Genomic DNA, 22,716 nt, shown 5'->3' with positions numbered 1-22,716 from the left:
GCCTGCCCAGGTGGCCTGGGTTAGTAACTTTGGAGTTACCCAGCTCCTCTGTCCTCAGTTTCCTCATCTGTTTAATGGGATAGTACCCACAGGGCTGTGAGGATTGTCCTCAGAACAGTTCCAGGTACACCCTAAGGTTGGGGGTGAGCTCCATCACCTGCCTTCCCAGAAAAAGCCAGAAGTTCCTCGGAACAGTCACCCCTCTCCAAGCTCAGGAGGACGGCCTCCCCCTGCGTCCATGAAGGCGGCAGATAAACCGCATGCGTTTAACTGGAGTTTTCCAGGAGGAGTCCACGCTTGCACAGTTCCCCCTGCCTGCTTTCAAAGTGACAGCGTCATAAAACCCTGTCCAGATACCGAGATAGGTTTATGGTTTGGAAAGTTTCCTCTCAGGCCCTGACGCTTGGTGCCTTAGACTCACTCCCCCGTGGAGAAAGCAGAGGCTGGAGGCTCTTCTCCCTCTATTTCCCTCTCTGGTAGAATTCGGCCCCCCGCCCCCAGTTTGCCAGGCTGAGTCCGCCGTGGAGCCACTGGGGCCTGTGCTCACTCGCTGGAGGTGCCAGCGTGGGGCCCACCTCCCAGGTCCCTCAGATGGTGGTCGTGCCAGAAGCTCTTACATCTCTGTCAGTAAGAGGTAGTTGCAATGAGGCCCGAGATTTAAAGAAAAGGAGATAGATGATGGCCGCTTGGAAGATAGAGAAGGAATAAGAAAGTTGTTGAAAGTTCTAGAAAGAAATCCCACTGTTTGCTTAGAAACAGCACTGACTGGTGCCTAAGAGAAGGTAGAGGGTGAGGCCGGGGTGGGGATGGGGAAAGGGTCAGGCCCCGGGACAAGCAGGCCCAAGAGGGTGTGGTGGGTGCAAACGCTGGCCTTTGCAAGGTGTTGGGTGTGAAGCGGGGTGGCAGCGAGAGAGGACAGGAGAGGACCCCAGGGCGAGAGTTGAGTTTAAGAGCCGTCAATGAACACCATAAACTGATGAGCAAAAACAGAACCAGAGTCATAGAAGCATCGAATAGTCAGTGGTCGCCAACCTTTCAGACCACCAGTCGGCGACCACTGGAATAGACTGTCCAATCTATGAGGGAGAGCAGGAGGTGAGGGGGTAAGAGATCAACCAAAGGACTTGTATGCATGCATACGAGCATAACCAATGGACACAGATGGGGGGGGGGGTGTTGAGGGCATGTGCTGGGGGTTGGGGCTGCCAGGGAGAGGTCAATGGGGGAAAAAGGAGACTTATGTAATACATTAAACAATAAAGAACTTAAATTAAAAAAAAAAAAAGAACAGTCAAGTGGGCAAGAGCCCTAGTACTTTCCTGGACCTTGGTCTGCAGCCCACGCTCCGTTGAGAGAGCCCTCCCCTGGGACTCCCCGTTCTTGGGGAAGCGCAAGAGCCCCCACTGCCTATGGGAGTAACTGGGGAGGCTCAGGGGGACAGGGGGGCTGAGGTGCCAAGTTGGGAGTGGACCATGACATCACTGTTGCTAGCAAACAGGCCAGGGAAGCCCTTCCAGGAACCAGTTTCCCTTGGAGCTACAGCCATGAGGTCACTTTGAACCTTGCCCTGTGGCTCAGCAGACAGCCACCACTTCCTTACTCAGCAGGGCCCCCGAAGGGGACTCGGAGGGAAAAGCAGGGCTGGGCTCCATCCCAGAGGCCTCCGCCGTTGTTGTCGTCTGGAATGAGTGGGAATGATGGTGACAGGGATGAGAGGTAGTGGGGGTACAACCCAGAGCATGTTGATCTTGGCACCAGAAGGACCTGGGTTCCAGTCTGGGCCCTGCCAGTCACCACCTCTAAGGATTTTGAAAAGTTGCTTAAACTCTCTGTGCCTCTGTTTTCTTATCTGTAAATAGGGACTAGGATTGTTCGAAGAATTAAATTAGTTAACACACTAATTTAACTGAAATACACACGTGAAATACTTAGTGCCTGGCTGAGAGTTAAGTGCTCAATATTTACTAGCTATACATATTATTATCCGAGCCTCAGTTGTGTAATCCATCAAGTGGGCATGCTATTATCTGTGCCCTAGGATTGGTGTGATGGTTAAATGAGATAATATGAATTAATTCAGCCGTGTGTAGTAATGCTCAGAGTGATAGGTTGAAACTGAAAATTCTACCAGAATATCTACATGTAAAGTCAGTGGCAGAGCAAGCATTTTTGGAAAGTTCTTTGAAGCATATTGTCAGAGGAACCTTTATCTACCGTTGGAGCGGGTGGCTCACTCCCCATTGGAATCCCCCATTACTGTTTTAGGTTATTGCCTCAGTTTCCTATGGCTGCTGCAAGAAATTACCGTAAACTTTGTGCTTAAGAACAACACAAATCTATTCTCCTGCAGTTCTGGAGGTCAGAGTCTGAGATGGGTCTCCCAGGGCTAAAAGGAAGGTGCGGGCAAGGTTATGTTCCTTCTGGAGGCTCTGGGGGAAGTCTGTTCCCTTACCCTTTGGCTTCTAAAAACTGCCTATTCTTCTTGGTTCCTAGCCTCTTCTCCATCTTCGAAAGACAGCAACTTCCAATCTCCCTGTCTTCCTCTCCCTTCCCCCTCCTTTCTACCTCCCCATCTTCCTCTTTCTCCCCCTCTCTCCTCTCCTTGCCCCTTCATCCCCCTCTTATAAAGACCTTGTGACTATATTGTGCCCACTTGAATAATCCAGACTACTTTCTCATCTCAAGGTCTTTCATTTAATCATAGCTGCAAAGTCCCTTTTGCCACATAAGGTAACATATTCACCCACCCATTATCTCAGTTGTCATAACTCAATCCAACCAGCAAAAAGTAAGAGGCATTGTGTAGAGCTACTGGGCTGGAATTGAGGGTTAATGTGTGTGTGTGTGTGTGTGTGTGTGTGTGTGTGTGTGTGTGTTTTGGTGGGGCCGGTGGGGGAAGAGTTTTTAGGTTAGCATTGTAACACAGGGCCGGATTATGGGGCTTTGACTGATAAGCTAAGGAATCTAGATTTTTATCTTAATGGTATGTGGAAGTCACAGACAGTTTTTGAGTAGGAGCGTGAGAAGCATGATACTGTGTTGGGAAGACTGAATTCAGTGCTGGTGCCAGATGGATTCCATAGGAGAGACTTGGACATAGTCTGTTAATTAGGGTTGTGTTCAATGTCAAGTTACAGAAAAATGTAAGTGACAGTGGCTTCAAGAAGGAAGCTTATTTCTATGTTGTGTTCTAGAAGTCTGAAGGCAGTGTGTCTGAAGGGAGAGTGGGGTCAGGGACCCACACCCCTGTGCCTCATTGCTCTTACCATGCAGCCTGCCTTCCACTTCCATGGTGCCTCGTGGTTCAGAATGACTGCTGGGTCTCCAGCCAGGATGTCCTCATTCCAGCCAGCAGGGAGGAAAAAGCAAGGATGCTCCTGTTCTCGGAGATAGTCACTGGTGTTGCCAACATTCAGGCACATACAGTAGAGAGGAACACTCGGGCTTGGCTTTGGCAGTTGTCTAGTGCCGAATTAGGGCCAGTTTGCTGAAACATTTATTGGTCTTTTTTTGATCAATAAATGTGTTAGTTCAACTTTTATCTGTCTTTTAAAAATTTATTTCTAAAATCCAGCGCCCAGCATGTGAGGAATACAGGCATGACCAGGTGCAGTCCCAAGGAACGGCTCACAGTCTAGGCAGAGAGACAGATATGGCAGCAAGGAAAAGAAACCAAGTGTTCCTAGTCTGGTGGCTGAGCAGATGAGGTTATCTTTACAGTGAAAGGACTCGAGAGGAAGATGACTTGGTCACTTAACTAGCTCTGAGGCTCGGAGACTGTCTTTCTGTCCGTGAATCTTAGTGTCCCACCCATTAATTTGCGAACGTGTCAACCTCACAGAATGATTGTAGGGACCAATCAAGATGGAAAATATGCAAAACGCCCAGATCATTGCCTGGCCCGTAGTAGGCAATTAAAAGATATTAGTGTCCTCTGTCCTTTCTCTTCCTGTCCTGAGGCAGAGTTTACCACCTCCTAGATGTCATGCCCTCCTTCAGGATAGCAGGGCCGTACCTCCTCTGCTCAGCCACCAGGCTGGAGACTGAGAGCCTGAGGTCTGTTCCAGGCCACGCCTCTCATTTTAAGGCTCACTAATGAAAGCCCAGAGAGTTCAGTCACTCAGCTGAGGTCACACATTGTGTGGAAACAGAGCCAGGCCTCTCCTCTCAAGGCCCACAGCACATAGGGTTGTTCTGGGGGAATCTCCTTGCCTGTCAATGTACTTGGAACAGTGATGCTTAGAAGAACCCACGGCTAAGAGGGTCAGAACAATCTCCTCTCCCTTCCCGGACCCCCTTGGTAACGCTAAATGACAAGACTCATTGTCACAGGGAGAAGAGAAAAATTGCTGAAACAAAAGTCAAAGCTGTTGTATTTTTAAAAACTATTCTCTCCATGCTCCCAAACACTTTGTGTGGAATCTGTTCAGATGGAATTAACCTCGATTTCTCAGCACCACAATTCTCCTATGCTCATAGATGAAAAGAACTGGTTTTTGAACATCATTCTGTTTTCCAGTTAGAATTGGCTCCTGTTCTACAAATGCTACCAGCTTCAAATGCCAAACTGAGAAACAACTGTTAGTATCAGCTACATGCACTGACATGCACTGACTTATTTTTTTTCTTGTTTCACTGCAATTGTATTTTTAAAAATATGGTGGTGTTTTTTTTTAGTTGTTTTTTAAAATTGATTTCAGAGAGAGGAAGAGAGGGAGAGATAAAAACATTAGTGATGAGAGAGCATCATTGATCGTTTGCTTCCTGTACGCCCCCTACTGGGGATCGAGCCCACAATCTGGGCATGTGCCCTGACCCAGAATTGGACTGTGACCTCCTGGTTCATAGGTCGATGCTCAACTGAGCTACACTGACCAGATGCATCACTTTATTTATTTATTTATTATTTATGTTTTTTAGAGAGAGAGAGAGAGGAGGGAGGGAGAGAGAGAGAAACACTGATGTGAAAGTGAAATATTCATCTGCTGCCTCCTGCACACCCCCTACCAGGGATTGAGCCTGCAACCCGGAAATGTGCACTGACAAGGAATTGAAGAACTTTTACCTTTCGATGCATGGGAGGACACATAACCAACTGAGCCAAACCGGCCAGGGCTGGCATTGAATTAAAAAAAAAATCTATCTTGTCTGATATTAATATTGCCATATTGGTTTTATGTTGTCATGTAAACAGTACCCTTGTCCCCATTCCTGTAGTTTCTTTAGATACCATTTTTGGAATATAACTTATATATAGTAAAATTCACCACTTTTTATTTATTTATTATTTTTTAAATCTTTATTATTGAGATTATTAATAGTACAGATGTCCCTCTTTTTAACTCCCATTGTACCCCTCCACCCCGTTCCCCCCGTCCCAGGTCTTTGTCACCCTAATGTCTGTGTCCGTAGGTAATGCACATATGCATATAAGATCTTTGTTTAATCTCTTCCTTCCCTGCCACCCCACTTCCCTCTGAGAACCGTCAGTCTGTTCCATCTCCATGCCTCTGATTCAGTTTTATTCACCAGTTTATTCTGTTCATTAGATTTCTTATTTATTTTGAGTTTTAGATTCAATTGTTGATAGGTATGTATTTGTTGCCATTTTGTTGTTCATATTTTTGATCTTTTTCTTTTTCTTCTTCTTCATCTTCTTAAAGAATACCCTTCAACTTTTCATATAATACTGGTTTGATGGTGATGAACTCCTTTAGCTTTTTCTTGTCTGTGAAGCTCTTTATCTGACCTTCAATTCTAAATGATAGTTTTGCTGGGTAGAGTAATCTTGGTTGTAGATCCTTGTTATTCATCTCTTTGAATATTTCTCCCATCTGGCCTGCATAGGTTTTGTTGAGAAATCATCTGATAGTCGTATAGGCATTCCCTTGTAGGTAACTAACTGCTTTTCTCTTGCTACTTTTAAGATTTTCTCTTTGTCTTTAGCCCTTGGCATTTTAATTATGATGTGTCTTGGTGTGTTCCTCTTTGGGTTTCTCTTGTTTGGGACTCTCTATGCTTCCTGGATTTGTAAGTCTATTTCTTTCACCAGGTAGGGAAAGTTTTCTGTCATTATTTCTTCAAATGGGTTTTCATATCTTGCTCTCTCTCTTCTTCTGGCAGCCCCATAATTTGGATGTTGGTACGCTTGAAGTTGTCCCAGAGGCTCCTTACACTATCTTCATATTTATGGATTCTTTTTTCTTTTTGCTCTTCTGGTTGGGTGTTTTTTGCTTCCTCATATTTCAAATCATCGATTTGGTTGTCAGAATCCTCTAGTCTGCTGTTGAATCCCTATATATTATTCTTTATTTCAGTCAGTGTATGCTTAATTTCTGACTGGTCCTTTTCCATTTTTTTGTGTGGAGGTTTTTAGAAGATTCTTGAGTAACCTCATAACCATGGTTTTGAACTCTTTATCCAATAGTTTGCTTTTTTCCATTTCTTTCATTTGTGACATTTTTCTTTGTCTCTGCATTTTGGCTGCTTTCCTGTGTTTGTTTCTATGTACTGGGTAGAACTGCTATGTCTCCTTAAGTTGGTAGAGTGGCCTTGTATAGTAGGTGTTCTATAGGGCCCAGTGGCTCAGCTTCCCCAGTCACCTGAGCTGGGAGTTCTAGGTGCACCACTCTGTGGGCTGTGAACACTGTCTCTGTAGTTGAGATTTGATTGCTGTTGGTGTTACTGGGAGGAATTGACCTCCAGGCCAATTGGCTGTGAGGACAGCTGCAGCTGCAGTGGGAGAGCTGCTGTGCAGGAGACACCTCATATGGAGCAGGACTTGCTTCTGGGGGGCTCTGGTGCTCACTGAGTCTGCCCCTTGAGTGTGTTGCTTATGGATGTGTAAAGTTGTAATCTGGCATGGTCTGACACTGACCACTGGTACACTGGCTCTTGGGTGTCCAGGGAGGTACAAAGTCAGCCACTGCCTGGGGCCACTCAGCAGGCGCTACGGAAAGATCAGCCCCGCCCCATTGTGCCAGGCACTGTTCCGAATGCTGTGGTTACACGTATTAACTCATTCTGTGAACTAATATTATCCCATATTCCCCTGAGGCTTGGGAAAGTTAAGTAGCTCACCCAAGGTCACACAGGGCAGAGCCAAGATTCAAAGTCAGGTAGTCTGGTGCCAGGGTCTGAGCCCTTCACCACTGCACCATGCTCCCTCTTTGGAGACGTGTGTGTGAGGCGGAGAGGCTGGCCCTGTGATGCGACCTTATGCCACCTATACATGAATCCCTGGGGAAATGTATATATATTAATTTGTGCCATTCACTATTATTAGACCGAAAGAATATTGTCACTTGGAGTCTTCAGATGTGGTTTTTCCTTCTTCAAATCCAAGATCCAGAATGGGACTACGAAGAATTGATAATAAACTTAATTGCGAAGAAACTTCAGGATAGATTTTTTTCCGCTTACAGTTTTCCGTTCAGTCTTATAGTGACCAAAGTGAGGAAAAATTCCAGCTATGCGTGCCCTGCTCAGAGTACCTACCAGTGGGGGTTGGTTGCCCGCGTTCTTCAGGGTCACACACACAGATGGTGTTTTAAGTACCCGTGGCACATGTGAAACACGAGAAGACGGGGAGGCAGTCTGCTGCACCCAGGGTCCCGGGAGACCCAGACATCTCACCCTGCCCCCTTCTCCTGTTGTGTTTGTCACAGCCACACCCCCCCTTCCAGTTCTTGAAGATGGAAAAGATGCTGGTGGGCTGCTTTCTGCTGCTCCTCGGGCAGATCCTCCTCCTCCCTGCTGAGGCCAGGCAGCGGCCACGCTCCAGGTCCATCTCCAGAGGCAGACACTCGCGGACCCACCCCCAGACGGCTCTGCTGGGTGAGTGACGGGGCACTACCTGCAGAAGCAGGTCAGCATGGGTGGGTAAAGCACCCAAGTACCAACCTCCCCTCTGTCTTCGCCAGTCAAAATCACAAGCGCTTTCATGATGAGTCCCCTGGCCCTGGACCCCCGGTTGGGTGTGCTGAGGGAGAGCGGATCTATCTCACTGGCCATGAGCGCATCCTGAGTTGTACACGGGTTTTCAAAATGATACGACGTCTTTTCTAGTTCAAAGTCTTCCATTTAATCGGAAGCTCATGATTTTTCTTTAAGATGCAAGGGCAAGATTTTCCATCTGTAAAGGCCCCTGTTGGACTTCTTTGGATAAGGGTATTATGAGAATTTTTTATGGTATTTGTGCAGCTTATCTGTGTTACTGATGCTCCACTGCCTGGCAGCATGGGGACCAAGCAGGGGCGTGTGGGAGACGGGAGCGGGCACAGAGAGAGGTGGGGCCGTCATGAGCCGGGTGGAACAGGAAAAGGTCAGGGGCCTTGATTCCGACCCAGTGAACATGTTTTCTTCAGATGAATTTTTTTCTTTCTCCGAGAGAAAGGAAAGGTCATGAAAACACACAGAATACAGATGCATCGGTCCCGGTGGCAAATATGAGCTCTGGTAATAGGATGTGGGGGTGATGGGAAGGTTGGCCCGCGGAAGAGAGTGGGTTTTAGCGTAGACCTGGGTTCAAGTCCTGGCAGATAACGTACACTTAGGTAGTGTGATCTCTTTCAAGTTCATTTTCCTCATCCATAACATGGGAGTGTTAATGCTGTCCTTGGAGTATTTTTGTGAGGAGAATACCGGGGTGGGCAAAAATAGGTTTACAGTTGTAATATAATACAATCCTATGTAATAAAGATGTAATATGCAAATGGTCATTACTCCTTGACGCGTAACGACCGACTGGGTAACGACTCATGGATCAGCAGGAGGGTGGGGCAGTGAGCTACAAGCAGGCGGTGGAGAGCTACAGGAGGGGGCAGGGCAGCAAGCTATGAGGAGGGGCAGGGGGGCGGGAGGAGCTACAGGAGGTCGGCGCAGCGGGCGGAGAGCTACTGGAGGGTGGCAGCCAGCTACTGATGCACGGATTCGTGTGCAGGGCTACTAGTAATAAATAATGATACAAGAATAAACTCAGTATTCCACATACTTACAGCTGTAAACCTACTTTGATCACCCCTCTCTATGTAAATTGTACATATGCAATGAATAATAGGTTTACCAGGACTATCATTCCGGGAAGACATTTTCTGAAACTGTTCTACATGTACATGCTCTTGACCAGCCGCTGAGAGAACCGCCTGGTTGCCTGGTATCCTCTGTGTCCCAAATTACTTGTCTTTCTCTGACTGGCTTATTTCACTTGGCATAATACTCTCCAGGTCTCACCATGCTGTCTCAAAGGATAAAAGGTCCTTCTTTTTGACAGTTGCATAGTATTCCATTGTGTAAATGTACCAAAGCCTATTCCTTCCCTTGGCTCAAAATCAATCAATCAATAAATCTGTCTCACACACACACACACACACACACACACACTCTCTCACACCCCAGGACCTTCCGCAGTTGGTAGCATTCACTGCCTTCTTTCGCCCTAAGCTCAGGCCTGAAGTGGAAGCCCCTGAGGTCTGAGGTAAGAGCTGGAAGCTGTTTTGCCAAAGGCATGAACCCCACATCCGGTATTGCCTCCTGCCTCTTATTTTGCCAGAGAATGTTTTGAGGACAAATAGTAGGATGGAACATGGCACATCTCCCTGCCCCAGGGAGTGGGGCGAGGGCTCGACTTATTGAGCGCGGTTGAGTAAGTGAGAACCAGGAGACTGGACGGCAGACACCGCGACCTTGGCCTGCATTCTCAAGAGCACTCTGCTTTCGGTCTCGCTCTGACCGGGCACAGCGCACGGAGATGGAGACGCCATGCTCATTCTAGTCCTTGCCCTGAGTTTGAACAGCCTTCTCTTCATTCTTAGAATACGGTATCTTGTGTTTTATGGGTGTGTGCTTTTCTCGGCCTTCGTTTCCTGTTCAGAACATTGCTTAGGCCACGTGGCACTTTTTGTGTGGCTGTATTTATGATGTCCAGCGGCATAATGCATTTCACTGGTTACTTCATTGAGAGGGTGTCTCTGAAAGTTTAACAGAGTAGAAGCAGAGTTGCATCTTAGGTTAACTTTTGTTTGAATTTTTGGATTTTATTTTTTAAGTTTCTATTTTATATCTCGATGCAGGTCGGAGTTCCTAGTAACAACCTGAGTCAATTAAGAAAATATAAGGCGGTGATCTGCTCCTTCTATGAATGATTACAGGCTGCTCGAGGGCAGCCTGGGAGGCGGGTCCATACGGGCTTATCTCTCTCTTCATTCTGTTGTCTGGACTTTCTGGGGTTTGAAGAACAACCACCATCAGCAAGTGCACATGCAGTGGGGGAGGCAGGCATGCAAAAAAAATCGTGGATTTGGTGGACTGTGTGCACAACAGTAGAGGCGAGCTAAGTGACTGTCCACGCTGCCTGCTGAGGACTCAGGAAAAGGCAGTGGTTCTCAGACTTTTAGTCTCAGGACTCTGTTACACTAAAAAAATGATTGAGGATCCGAAAGAGCTTTTGTGTATGTGGGTTAGAGTTCAATCTGTCAGGATTTACTGGATCAGAAAGAGACACAGAGAACTTCAAAAACTAGTAATTAATTTAAAAATACCAAGAATAAACACGTAACATAACCTATCATAGAAATAAGATATTTGTAGAAGAGACAGTATTTCCTAAATTTAAAAAAATCAGTGAGAAGAATAGCACTGTTCTACACTTTTACACATCTGTTTCATGCCTGGCTTAATGGGAGACAGCTGGGTTCTCATTTCTCATCCATTCAATCTGTTATGAAATGTTGTTTTGGTTGGACTACATGAAGAAAATATGACCCCACACAGATATGTAGTCAGAAGGAGGAGGAGCATTTTAATATGTTTTTCATATAATTGTGGGTATTCTTGTTCGATAAAAACTAAAATATGGCAAATGGTAGGTTGAAATGTGGAATCTAAGCCATCATTAAACTTTTGCTACTTCTACACTCATTAGAGCCTGAGTGTATAACAAGCAAACATTGGTGCCATTGTAAAAATAGTTCTGACCTCATGGACCCCCTGAAAAAGGCCCTGGGGACCCCGAGGGGTTCCCAAAGCACACTCTGAAGCGGCTGGTTTAGGGAAGTGTTCCTGGTGAAGGTTTTGACAGTGGGAGCCCCCAGGGTCCAGGGGTCAGGAGAGGAGTGAGGATGGAACATGGAGGCGGGACCTGGCCACGCCATTGGGATGTCAAGCCTTCAAGGCGGGTGGTCTGAGCTGGAGACAGGCCCGGAAGAGGCTGGCACCAGATCACGTAGGACCTAGGTTTCCCACAGAGTTCAGGCTTCATTCCGCAGGGGTGGGAGCAGGCAGCGGTGTTGATCACTGCTTACTCCCTTTCCACCCATTGTGCCTTCCGAGAGCCTGGCCTACCTGGGCTCTGGCAAAGGCCAGGGAGAGCCTGCAGTTCAGGTCACTCGGAGAATGAACGAGTGAGCACACTCTCCAGCCCAAATCTTTCTAGGCAACCATGCTGGCAGGTAGAGTTGGAGCAGCAGGATTCCTGCACCCAGAGCATTTGCTCATGGCAGCCTCAGATTTTTCCCCTCGGCACCCATCCCCCATCCCCCATCCTTTACCAGTGGCACGGGTGCCCTCCCCAACTCCCTCAGCCCCTCCAGGTGGGGCCGACTGGAAGTCATGCTGCTCCCACACCCCTCTAATGACTGCCTGCTTTGCTTGTGCACATTCTCTCTTTATTATATCACTGACACATGGGGGTGGGCCTGTCTCCAGGGCAACCGGTGAGGGCATATCAGCCTTTTTTTCTTAATCCTCACCCAAGGATATGTTTCTTTTGTTGATTTTAGAGAGAGAGGAAGGGAGAGATAGAGAAACACCGAACCTGCAACCTAGGCATGTGCCCTGATGGGGAATTGAATCTTCAAACTTTTGGTGTACGGGACGACACTCCAACCAACTGAGCCACCAGTGGGCCAGGGAATATCAGCCATTTAAAAAAAAAATTTTTTTTTAAATTGATTTCAGAGAGGAAGGGAGAGGGAGAGAGAGATAGAAAAATCAATGATGAGAATCATTGATCAGCTGCCTCCTACTGGGGATCGAGCCCACAACCCGGGCGTGTGCCCTTGGCTGGAATCGAACCCAGGACCCTTCAGTCCGCAGGCCAACGCTCTATCTGCAGAGCCAAACCAGCCAGGGCCACATCAGCCTTTTTGAAACCTTCACCTCCTTGCCCAAACTCCCACTGTATTCTAGACTCCCGTCAGTCCTGGAATGTACACAGACCGTCCACCGCACTTCCACCGGCTGGCTCTCCCTGTTTCGCCTGTCTTTTACGAGGTCTTACTGACAAGTGTGTTCTTTTCTAAATTTTCCAACCTAGCTCATTTGATTTCTTCTAACTTCGAAACCTTTTCCTTCTGATCAGTAGCGCCCATGCAGAATTCGTGTGTGTGCAGTAAGAAAGCACTTTGTGACACTGTGGCAGTAGATTCAAGAAGTGGGAGGTGAGAAGAGGTCAATGGGGGGACAAAAGGGACATATGTAATACTTTCAACAAAAAAGATTAAAAAAAAAAAAGAAGAAGTGGGAGGTGGAGATTTAAAAGGCCGCTGGCCCCATAGTGTGGTCAGGGGCTAATGGAAGCTGAACCCCCAGCAACCCCCCTCCTCCCTACACACACTGCTAGGAAAAATCCAGAGGGGTTGGGGGGGCAGTTAATCCAGAAGCCACAGAATTTAGTGACATTTCTTCACAACAGTCAATTTGTTACTAAAAATAAAGCGAATGAAGACAGCCTGAGAGCTCCCTGTCTGCAGCCCCGGCTCTGCTGCTTGGAAGTCACAGGACATGATGAGGTGCTTCTTTCCGTTTGTGCACCATCTCTCAGTGAGCCTGGCGTCCACCCACGGGTAAAAGCGCGGTGTGCTTCAGAGGAGGTGAAACCTGCTCGATTAGCGAGGCGTCGGAAGGAGTTGGCCGCCTGGAGGATTAAGTGTGAGCGTGTCCCGCTCTGTGTGGCCAGTGCAGGTGTGTGCCTGGGTTGGGAATTATTACCATTTTCAAGCATTGGCCGCTAGAGAATGAGCTGCTACTTTCTCCAACAGTCCCCTCGTTGGCATTGGTTGGCGCCCTCAGTGAGGGAGGAAGGAGGGCAGACGCTAGAAGCCAGCAGAGCTTCTGGTTCCTGGAGAGATGCCCACTGAGGCCACCAGGCTCATGTCCCGAAGCCACTTTGTCAAGGTCAGAACTTTCGCCTCCTGCCCTGAGCTTCCCCAGCGCCCTCTTCCTTCCACCTGGAATAGTTGTCCTGGGCCCAGGCCAGGTCAGATGCCACCTCCTTCTATTCTCAAGCCTTTCAGGTCAGGGACCCAAGGCAAGATCCTTCCGCCCAGTGCCATTCGCGCTGATAGAGGAAGACTGAGCTCGGGAAAGCAGGGCAGAAACTTGATTCTTTGGTTGAGACTTGGAGAAGGCACCTTCTCCCCACCCTGTGTCCTGACGGGGAACTGAATCTGCTGTGGGGTGGTGAGCACGTGGGTAGCTGCTCTTGGGTTGCACGCGGCCCTTTTTGCACACGATGCCGTCTTCGTTTTTGCTCTGGCCCCTTGGTCTTTGCGCTCAGCCCTCCTTGTTTTGTGGTTGGAAATCCTTTTCAGTTCCTGTAAGCAAGTGTCGTTCATGACATAGTTTAGGTGTTGAGAAAAGCTAGGGGCTTTTCGATGACAGCCTGGTGACACTTTCTCTTGCAGCCAGGCTGGACCCTCCCAGGACCAGCCCCCCCATCCCCCACAGGCTGGGTCTCTGCTGAAGCGTCAGCCCTGCCTGCCTTGCATTCCAAGGCATAAGGTGGCACGTGCCCAAGGGGGGATTCCTCTTTTGGTCACTTTTGCGCTCACCTCATTTTTACCGCGAGACCGAAAACTCTGGAAGATAGGGGCCAAGTGTTTTCCATTGCTCAGTGCCCCTGTGGAGGGCACGCTCATTTACTGCTTAGAAAGCTGAGCTCAGAGAGGCTGAGTGATTTGCAAAGTTGTCAAGGCTTCTGCAGACTGTCCGCTGATGGTCACTGGTGCTAAACGACACCAACAGGAATCCCCAATTTGGGGGGGCAGTGAAAAAGGAAACTTTATTCCGTGCAAACAGCTCAACTGTGACACGGCTGTGAAAACAGCACGCTGGAGGTGGCCCTGGGAGGAGGTGGCCCTGGGGCCGGGCCCCTTTGGGCAGACAGCTCTGCTTTGCTGGTCTGCTCCGCCTGCTCCTGTCCACTGCGTCCTGCTCTTCCGCCGTCTGCGCTGCTCTGTTCCCGAGCCAGTCTCCGGTGTTTCATCTTTGGTGCTTCAGCTTCAGCAAGAGGAACACAGCCTTATCTTTGGTGGAAAAGTGCATTCTCTGGGCCACAGGACTCCAAATCCTCCAAGTTTGGTTGGTCCAAAAGGCACTGTCCTGATTGGTCAGAATGGAGCTGCTGTGATTGGTCAGGAAAGATGCTGATGGAGGGGGTGGGATAGAGCTGCACAGCTCTGATTGGACAGGGAAGGCCTCAGTCCTGTTTAAAATCAGATCCCAGGAACTCCTTTATCAGGGCTGGCTCTGTGCAGGCAGGTAGTTCAGTGCAGGAGGCAGACAGCTTAGTGCAGGCTGCTCCCTGAAGTGTGGTTTGCACGACAGGCCTCTGTGTAGAAGTGACTGCTAGGCTCTGTTTTTTAAATTTGAGCCCAGTTAGCCACCAGGAGCCCTTCTTAGTAGGTCTCTCTTTTCTCAGGGTCCACAAAAGTTAGAAAGAAAAGAAGAAAAGGTTACCCCTCCTCCCCCTTTCCTGCCCCCCTCCTCGCCTCCCCGTCCCAGTTTCGGAAAGGGAAAAAATAAAAAAGCAAGGGTTAGGTAGGACCAGATGTGCCTTTGAGCAAAGAAAAAGGCACCTCACACTTGAGTCTACTGATTTTTTTCTTTTTTACATTCTCTTCATTGATTTATGGGAGAGAGAGAGAAATTTGTTGTTCCACTTATTTATGCTTCATTGGTGGATTCTTCTGTGTACCCTGGCTGGGATTGAACCTGCAACCTTGGTGTATGTGGACAGTGCTCTAACCAACTGAGCTACGCAGCAGCCAGTGCCTTGAGCCTACTGATTTCAGACCCGGCTTGCTCCTGGACTAGGAGTTGTGAGCAGGCTGGGAAATGCCCAGCTGTGCTTAGAGGTGTTGCCCTTGGTGCTGGCTGTACCTGAGGTCACCAGACCTCAAGGCCTGACCTTGGTCCTGCCCACAGCAAAAACTCAGTATGTGCTGAACGACTGGGCGAACAACTGATTCGGACGACTCATTTGGATGGTTCCAGTCTTGGTTTGACTTAATTAGCAAGTGACTGTGCAAGTCTCCTTTCTTCTCCATTTATTCATCTATTAAGGGAGCTGGTTGAAGTCAGTGATCTCAGGTCTTATCTGGGATGTGATGACAATCACTGACTCCTCTGCCTTCCAGATGCCCCTTCTCTGGTTCCTCTGATGGGTTAGCTTTCGTTCACTCTGTCCAGGTGGGAGAGCCAAGGTGGAACCATACTCTGGAGTCCAAGGAGGGAGAAGTTTTGAGACAGAAAGGGTGGGATAGTAGAATCAGACTGGGGAGTAGGGGTGGGGCAGTAGGATTAGGCAGGGCTTGGGCGTGGGTCGGTAGGATCTGGCAGGGTTGAGCTGTAGGCCAGGCAGCTGAGCAGTGGTTCTCCAATTTCATTGTGCATCGGAAGCTCCTGGAAAGCTTATCGGAACACAGGCTACTGGTCCCTATGCCAAGAGCGTCTGATTCAATAGGTCTAGGTTGGGGCCTGAGAAGTTCAATTTCTGGAGACCTCAGTTTGAAGAAGAGAAATCAGGAGATGGGATGTGGATGGGCAGGAGGAAAAGATTTTTTAGGAAGAGGCACGGTGGGGCACGAGCCAGAAAGACAATGCAGGATGAGGAACATCTGCAGGGAAATTTGCAGCTGGAGAGTATAAACTAACTAGCCTGCATCCGCCCCTTCTGATGCTTTGCAAAAAAGCCCCTAGCGTTTTCCTACCCAGAGGATTTGCCAGAGATGGACCTCAAGCTGTACAGGGAGCCAGCCTCTCGCAGCACGGGGTTTCACACGCACGTCTGAGGAACTGAGTGCCTGGTGTGTGTCTGCACCATCGGAACTGATTGTCTTGGCTGCTGCTCAGCCGGGGCGAGCTGTTCCCCATAAAATGCATCTCTTCATGCATAGGCTGTTGTGTGTGTGTAAGCCAACGTCTCTGTTAGCATTCACTTTTAAATAAACTGTACGAAGTGCATTCCTCATTCCTATCTTGTGATTAACACTGGGAGAAACCAAAAAAGCATAGTATCTGACTTCCAATAAGCCACGAGGTTAAATGCTTTCCTAGCCAATGAATAAATAAGATTCTTTTTTCAGATTCTTTCTCTCCCTTTCTCTCTTCCTTTTTCTTTTCTATGGAACTGTTTATGCCCTTTCTTTTTTATAACTTCTTTAGCTCTTCTTTTTGTTAAAAAAAAACAAAACAAAAAAACAAGACCGCAGGCTCCAAGTGGAATTGTTTATGCTAATCCCTGTCACCAAACCGAGGCTTAATTACAGTTTCAGCTCTCCAAGAAATGGAATCTTAAACCAGTCAGTCAGGAATCGCCTGACCAGCACTAGTTGGATAGTCTGCCTCATAACCCCCTGCCATGCCCTAAAGAAAAGCGACCTTGTGATAACCAACCAGCTTTTTGCCTAGTATAACTTCTTGTTACTGCTCCCATCTGTTATAAAAAGCCTGTGCTCGTCACGCCATCATGCCGTAATGACCAATCAGCAGGAGGCTGCGTGCGCGGGGTGGGCGGGGTGGCGAGGCGCGCAGAGTCAGCACAGAGGCCTAACTCTGGAGGTGCAGGTGGGTTTCTGGGTCCCACTGGGGCAGCGGGCGGATTTCTGGGTCTCTCCTCCCGCAGTGGCAGTGGCAGCCACCGCAGGACTCTTTCTGGGTCTCGCGAGCTGTGGGACCCTGGGTCCTGGGTCTCACGCGATTTTGTGCGCTGGGCCCCTAGTCTGCCTATAAAAGTCTTTCATTGTTGTCCAGATCCTCAGAGCTCCTTCCTATCTGCTAGATGGGATGCTGCCCAATTCAAATTGATTTTTGCTCAAATAAACTCTAAAATTTTTCATATGCCTCAGTTTATCTTCTAACACTCTCATGCTCTCCCTCCCTCCCTCCTTTTATTCTTTGGTTCTAGGATATTCTGTCCTCAGCTTGCCTGTGTGTTTGGTACCTGCAGCGTATATGTGTGTGGGGATGGCGGTGGTGGGGGGCGTCTCCCAGTGGGGGCCATAGGCACTGTTCACTTCTTTGATGGCTGGTGCTCATGGGGGTGACAGGGGTACAAAGCATTCATGGAGCCAGTCACGTCAGGCACTGTGCTGGGCAATTCACACTTCACTCTGTTTACTATCCCCATTTTGCACATGAAGAAACCGAGGCTTAGAGAGGTTCAATGTGTTGTTCAAGGTCATTCAACCATTGAGAAGCCAACTTGCCATTTCCTCTGCTCGAACCCTTTGCGACAACCCTGCCTCCTCTGCCTCAGCCAGCAGCAGTGGGCCCATCGTCAGGTCTCCATGGATGGAAGCATTTCTGACCTTCTCGGCTGGGATTTAACCCCCCCACACTGCCTTCCCCCAGCAGGCGCTGTCCCCGCACAGCACTGCTCAGCCCGCTCAGCGGTCTTCTGCTGAATTGTCTATGTTGTATCCCAGGTGCTTGGAACTGCGCCAGGTACACAGCAGGCACTCAGTAGACACCTCGAGAGGCAGTCAGGAGCCAACAGATGAGCCACGAGGAAAGTCCCTAGTGAGGAGCCACTGGGCTGTGAAGGTTTGCAAAACCAGGACAGGTGAACAACCCAAGGCTATTTAGCTTGAAAAACAACAACAACACAAAACAGAGCAAAACAGGAGATGCAGGGCTCTCTGGCGGCTGCTATGAGAGAGTTTAGATTTATTACCGAGACTTAAAAAGGCGATGCAGCCGATGCAGCCCTGGCCGGCGTGAGTCGGTCGGAGCATCATCTCATATACCAAAGGTGGGGGTGTGATCCCCAGTCCAGGCGCTTGTGGGAGGCAACTGATTGATGTCTCTCTCTCTCTCTCTAAAAAAAAAAAAAGAAAAAGAAAAAAAAAGGCAGTACAGTGCCAAACACCTGTGCTTTTCTTCTGTATGAAACTTCGTAGCCACCAACGAAATGGCTCCTCAGGCATCAGGGACGTGGAAGGCCTTGGGTGCAGAGGGTTGAATACATCTCTGATCAGCAAACTCCTAACTTCCAGGAGTCTCTGGAGGTGCCTGCGGGATTCAGAAATGACCCGGAAGATGGGGACTTTCTCCTCCATTTAAAAAAAAAAAAGCTAAATATTTGCTTTCTAAGAAAACTATGCCTTAGGAGCCTTTGAAATAATGTTTTTCTAAACAAGGGAGAAACGGAGAGATTTTTAGTGACTGGCAACATATAATTTGTGGAGTTCCAGGGTTTCACTTCTGGTAATATTAAAGGCATGAAATAATGATCACAGGTGACTTGCACTAGCTTTTCGGTTAATTCATGTCGAGCTTGCCGTCAAGGAAAGTCACTAAACCTTTATTAGGCATGGCTTAATAGCTGTCATATAAGACTTTTAAAACTTAAGTGGAATACTTTACATTTTTGTATTAAATTTTATCACCTTCATTTAGGTTAATCATTCTTGATTAATATCATTTTTTTCTCCTTAACTTGGCAAGTGAGAATCATTTGCAAATTTGACAAAATGATTTCTATAATCTTTCTCCAGGTCCCCACTGAAAGTATTGAAGGAGTATTTTATATTCTTTGGAAATGATTATAAAGCTTTATTTTAAAAAGTTCCTGTCCAAATATTTAAATCTATTAGATACTGATGCCCTAGCTGGTTTGGCTCAGTGGATAGAGCGTCAGCCTGCGGACTGAAAGGTCCCGGGTTCGATTCCGGTCAAGGGCACAGGCGCGGGCTCGATCCCTAGTGGGGATCATCTCTCTCATCATTGATGTTTCTATCTCTCTCTTCCTCTCCCTTCCTCTCTGAAATCAATAAAAATAAATAAATAAAAATCTATTAGATACTGAATATACAAGGGACGTTAGTTCAACAAGTTGCTTGAATGATCAACCAAAAACATTTCATGTGTCCTTGAGAGAGATGAGAGAGACTTGAGTTGTATATGAGTTTGCCAGGGCTGCCATCACACAATCCCAGGCTGGTGGCTTGCACAATAGAACTTCATTTTCTCATAGTTCTGGAGGTGAGAAGTCCAAGGTCAAAGTGCTGGCAGGGTTGGTCTCCTGTCCTTGGCTTGAAGGTGGCTGCCATCTCTCCGTGTCCTCACATGGTCTTCTCTCCATGCCTCTCTGCATCCTTGCTTCGCTTTTCACATTCCCAGACTGAGGAGGACAATATGACTCCTCTGACAGCCTAAATAGCATCCTTTTGCTTCCTGGTTCACTTGACGTTCCCGTTTCAGGATGAGGTAACTGTTACTGACATGGGGAGGCATGTTCCAAGCCTTCGCAGTGCGGTACCTATTCGCTGAGCATCACATATTTCTAAGTCCTCAAAGCAGGTTGGACAAGCACAGTAGGTCGGCCTGCCAACCTCCAAAGGCTGCCGAGGGGAACTAGTGCGATTCAGCCAGGCCTTGAAACCAAGTCCAAGTTCGATTTGTCGAAAGCCAAGAATTCGATCCACTAGTTCAGAAAAGCCTTCTTCCAGTGTATGCAGAGGAGGCTGACTTACAGGGGAAGATGAAAGGAGGGCGCTGTGTGTATTTTGGCTGCTCAGAGGACAGCTGGGCCGGGAAGGGAGGAGGAGAGAGGAGTTATCATTAGCCCACAGCCAGCCAATGAGAGAGCATATCAAAGAGGAGGCCGCCTGGCCAGATGTGCAAAGAGCTGGTGCAGGGCAGGGGCGGGAGGCCAGACGAATGCACGCGTGCGTGCGAGGACTCAGGCTCAGAGCCAGGAGGGGCCTGTCGAGAGAAGGCAGGAGGGGGCAGAGCAGTGCGGGCATCTGGCCGTGAGAAGCCCTAGGAGAACAAGCCCAGAGGCCTGAAGTCAGGATGGACCACGGAGTCAGCTGCAGAGGAATCCCATCTGGAGGGCTCAGCTCTGGCGAAGGCTGTGAGAGGCTGCTTGCCATCATCAGCTTTTTTAAAAAAAAAAAATCATTTTTTATTTTTCAATTACAGTTGACAAACAATGTAATAGTTTTAGGTGAACACCGCAGTGATGAGACCTTATATCACTAAGTGATCATCGTCATCTCTTTTTTTTTTTTTTTTCCCCTCTTAATCACTTTTATTATTCATTGTATGGATATTGCAAAATTGACATAAACTTGTTTTCAAATTGTCCTCATCCAAAAGTTAATTGATTATATCCATCTAGAGAGAAAAATATACCCATTTTCTGACACATCAATCCTGGTATTAGTAATCCTTCAAAAATTAGGCAACACAAGTTATGGAAAAATCTATCTTCTTGGTCATCGTCATCTCTTAATTCCCAACCCGGACCCCCGGCTTGGTCCAGTCTACTCCATCCATCCATTGAGCAAATGTGCACTGAGAATCTATGCTCCCGATGCCATGGCAGGCCCAGTGCAGGACCGGGAATTCATAAATCGTAGGGGCTTGTCGGTGGGGCGCCCAGGAGTGCATTCTCTCCTCCTAGAGGTCCCATTCACCCTTCTGTGCCCAGATGCCAGTGTCCCTGTGGCTGTCCTGTGTGACTGTCTCATCCACTGAAGGAAGCAGGCTCCTCCACTCCCCGCTTCCAATCAAACTTGGGTTTCCACCAAAATGAAGAGGACGAGGAAAACCATTAATTTTATCTAGCTGTTTTTCTGCACCAGTATTGTGTAGTCCTAATACACGATTTTTTTTTTGTTTCATTTGCCTCAGTTTTGTCATTCATTCATTCAACACATACTTGTCTGATATTAATATCTATAGTGTGCAAGGCATTGTTCTGGGTGCTAGGGGAGGGGGAAGGTGTCTCTGTTGACTCTTAATGTTTCCCTGTTGATACCTGGCACTTAGAAAATATTGTAGTTTTACAAAACAGCTATTGCTTGCCTTGTCTCCCTTTCCCTCACAAAGCCCCTCCTTTTTTCAAATTTATTTTATTGCTGACAGTATTACAGATTTCCCCCATTTTCTCCCTTTTTGCCCCCATCCCAATCCCCGCCCCACTCCAGGCCTGTTGTCTGTGTCCATGGGTTATGCATTTATGCATATGTGTTCTTTGGTTAATCTCTTGCTGTCCCCTCCCCCCACCCCACCTCCACTGAAATCTGCTGTTCTGTTCTATACATCCATACCTCTGGCCCTTTTTTGTCTGTCAGTTTATTTTGTTGTTTAGATTCCACTTATAAGTGAGATCATGTGATATGTGTCTTTCTCTGACTGGCTTATTTCACTTAGCATAATACTCTCCAGGTCCCTCCATGCTGTCTCAAAGGGTAAGAGATCCTCATTTTTTTTTTACAGCTGCATAGTATTCCATTCATAAAGCCCTTGAATGGTAGATTTTATAACAATTCCCAATTACAGATAAGAAAAATCTGATTATGCCCTAACCGGTTTGGCTCAGTGGATAGAGCGTCGGCCTGCCGACTGAAGGGTCCCAGGTTCGATTCCAGTCAAGGGCATGTGCCTTGGTGCAGGCACGTCCCCAGTGGGGGGTGTGCAGGAGGCAGCTGATTGATGTTTCTCTCTCATCGATGTTTCTAGCTCTCTATCCCTCTCCCTTCCTCTCTGTAAGAAATCAATAAAAAGTATTAAAAAAAAAGAAAAATCTGGTTAGAGAAGTGACTTTATTAATGATACATAAATGAAGCCAGATCACGCCGTTTTAATTAGAAGAGAGTTTAGAGATGTCTAGCTGAGAGGTTTTACATCTGGGGTCCACCGGCCCCCCAAAGAGCCTCAGATAGACTTCAATCGGTCCATGACTTAGATGAGAAAAAATGATATCCTTCTGACGAACCTCTCTAACTGCAATGTCGCCTTTCCTCCTATTAGGATTACAAACCACAAACCGCAGGAATTTTCATGGCACGTTATAGTCGACAGAGATAACTCAAAGTGGTGTTCACACTCACCACTGCTTCAGAACCTACACTAGTTAGCGGAAACACCTCTCATCTTGTCATTTAGTGTTACGTTGAAAAACATATGTTGTTATATTTTCCAGTTTTTTTCTTTTTAATATCTTGATAACTGCAGTTCAGACGATGGGCTATCTTCCTAATCCTTTGCATTTGTTCACTTATTTGTTTGTTTATTGTGGGAACATATACCTAACACACAGTTAACCGTTTTAAAGCGTACCGTTCAGTGGCGTCTAGTACGTGCACATTGTTGCGCAACCATCATCGCTATTTCCAGAACTTTTTCATCATCCCAAACAGCAACTCTTCTCACATTAAGAAACAGCTCTCATCCCCTTCCTCCATCCCCCAGAAACCTCTCCTCTACTTTCTTTCTCTATAGAATTGCCTACCCTGGATGCCTTATATAAGTGGGATGCTATAATATTTCTTCTTTTGTGTCTGGCTTTTTCATTTAATATTTTCAAGGTTCACCCGTGTTGTGGCATGTATTAGAACTTCATTTTTCAAAAATGTGTCTTTATTGTTGAAAGTATTACAGATGTCCCCTTCCCCCTCCCCTCCAGTAGCCCTCTCAACCCCACTC

General features: G+C 47.5%; 1 protein-coding gene across 3 annotated transcripts in view; it reads left to right on the top strand.

The window, feature by feature from the left end:
- MATN2 (matrilin 2) overlaps positions 1-22,716 on the top strand; it is a 107,506-nt gene that overhangs the window by 942 nt on the left and 83,848 nt on the right. For all 3 annotated transcript variants that reach the window (XM_070392093.1, XM_070392091.1, XM_070392092.1), the window contains exon 2: positions 7,668-7,836. In XM_070392093.1, the coding sequence (XP_070248194.1) occupies positions 7,695-7,836 (142 nt within the window). In that variant the 5' untranslated portion in view covers positions 7,668-7,694. The remainder of the gene's footprint in view (positions 1-7,667; positions 7,837-22,716) is intronic.

Source organism: Myotis yumanensis, unplaced genomic scaffold, assembly GCF_028538775.1.
Source record: "Myotis yumanensis isolate MYYU_CA2020_CCGP unplaced genomic scaffold, mMyoYum1.0.hap1 SCAF_15, whole genome shotgun sequence".
NCBI classification, from domain to species: domain Eukaryota; kingdom Metazoa; phylum Chordata; class Mammalia; order Chiroptera; family Vespertilionidae; genus Myotis; species Myotis yumanensis.
The sequence above is the reverse complement of the archived record's forward strand: the minus strand, read 5'-3'. Positions and strand labels throughout refer to the sequence as shown.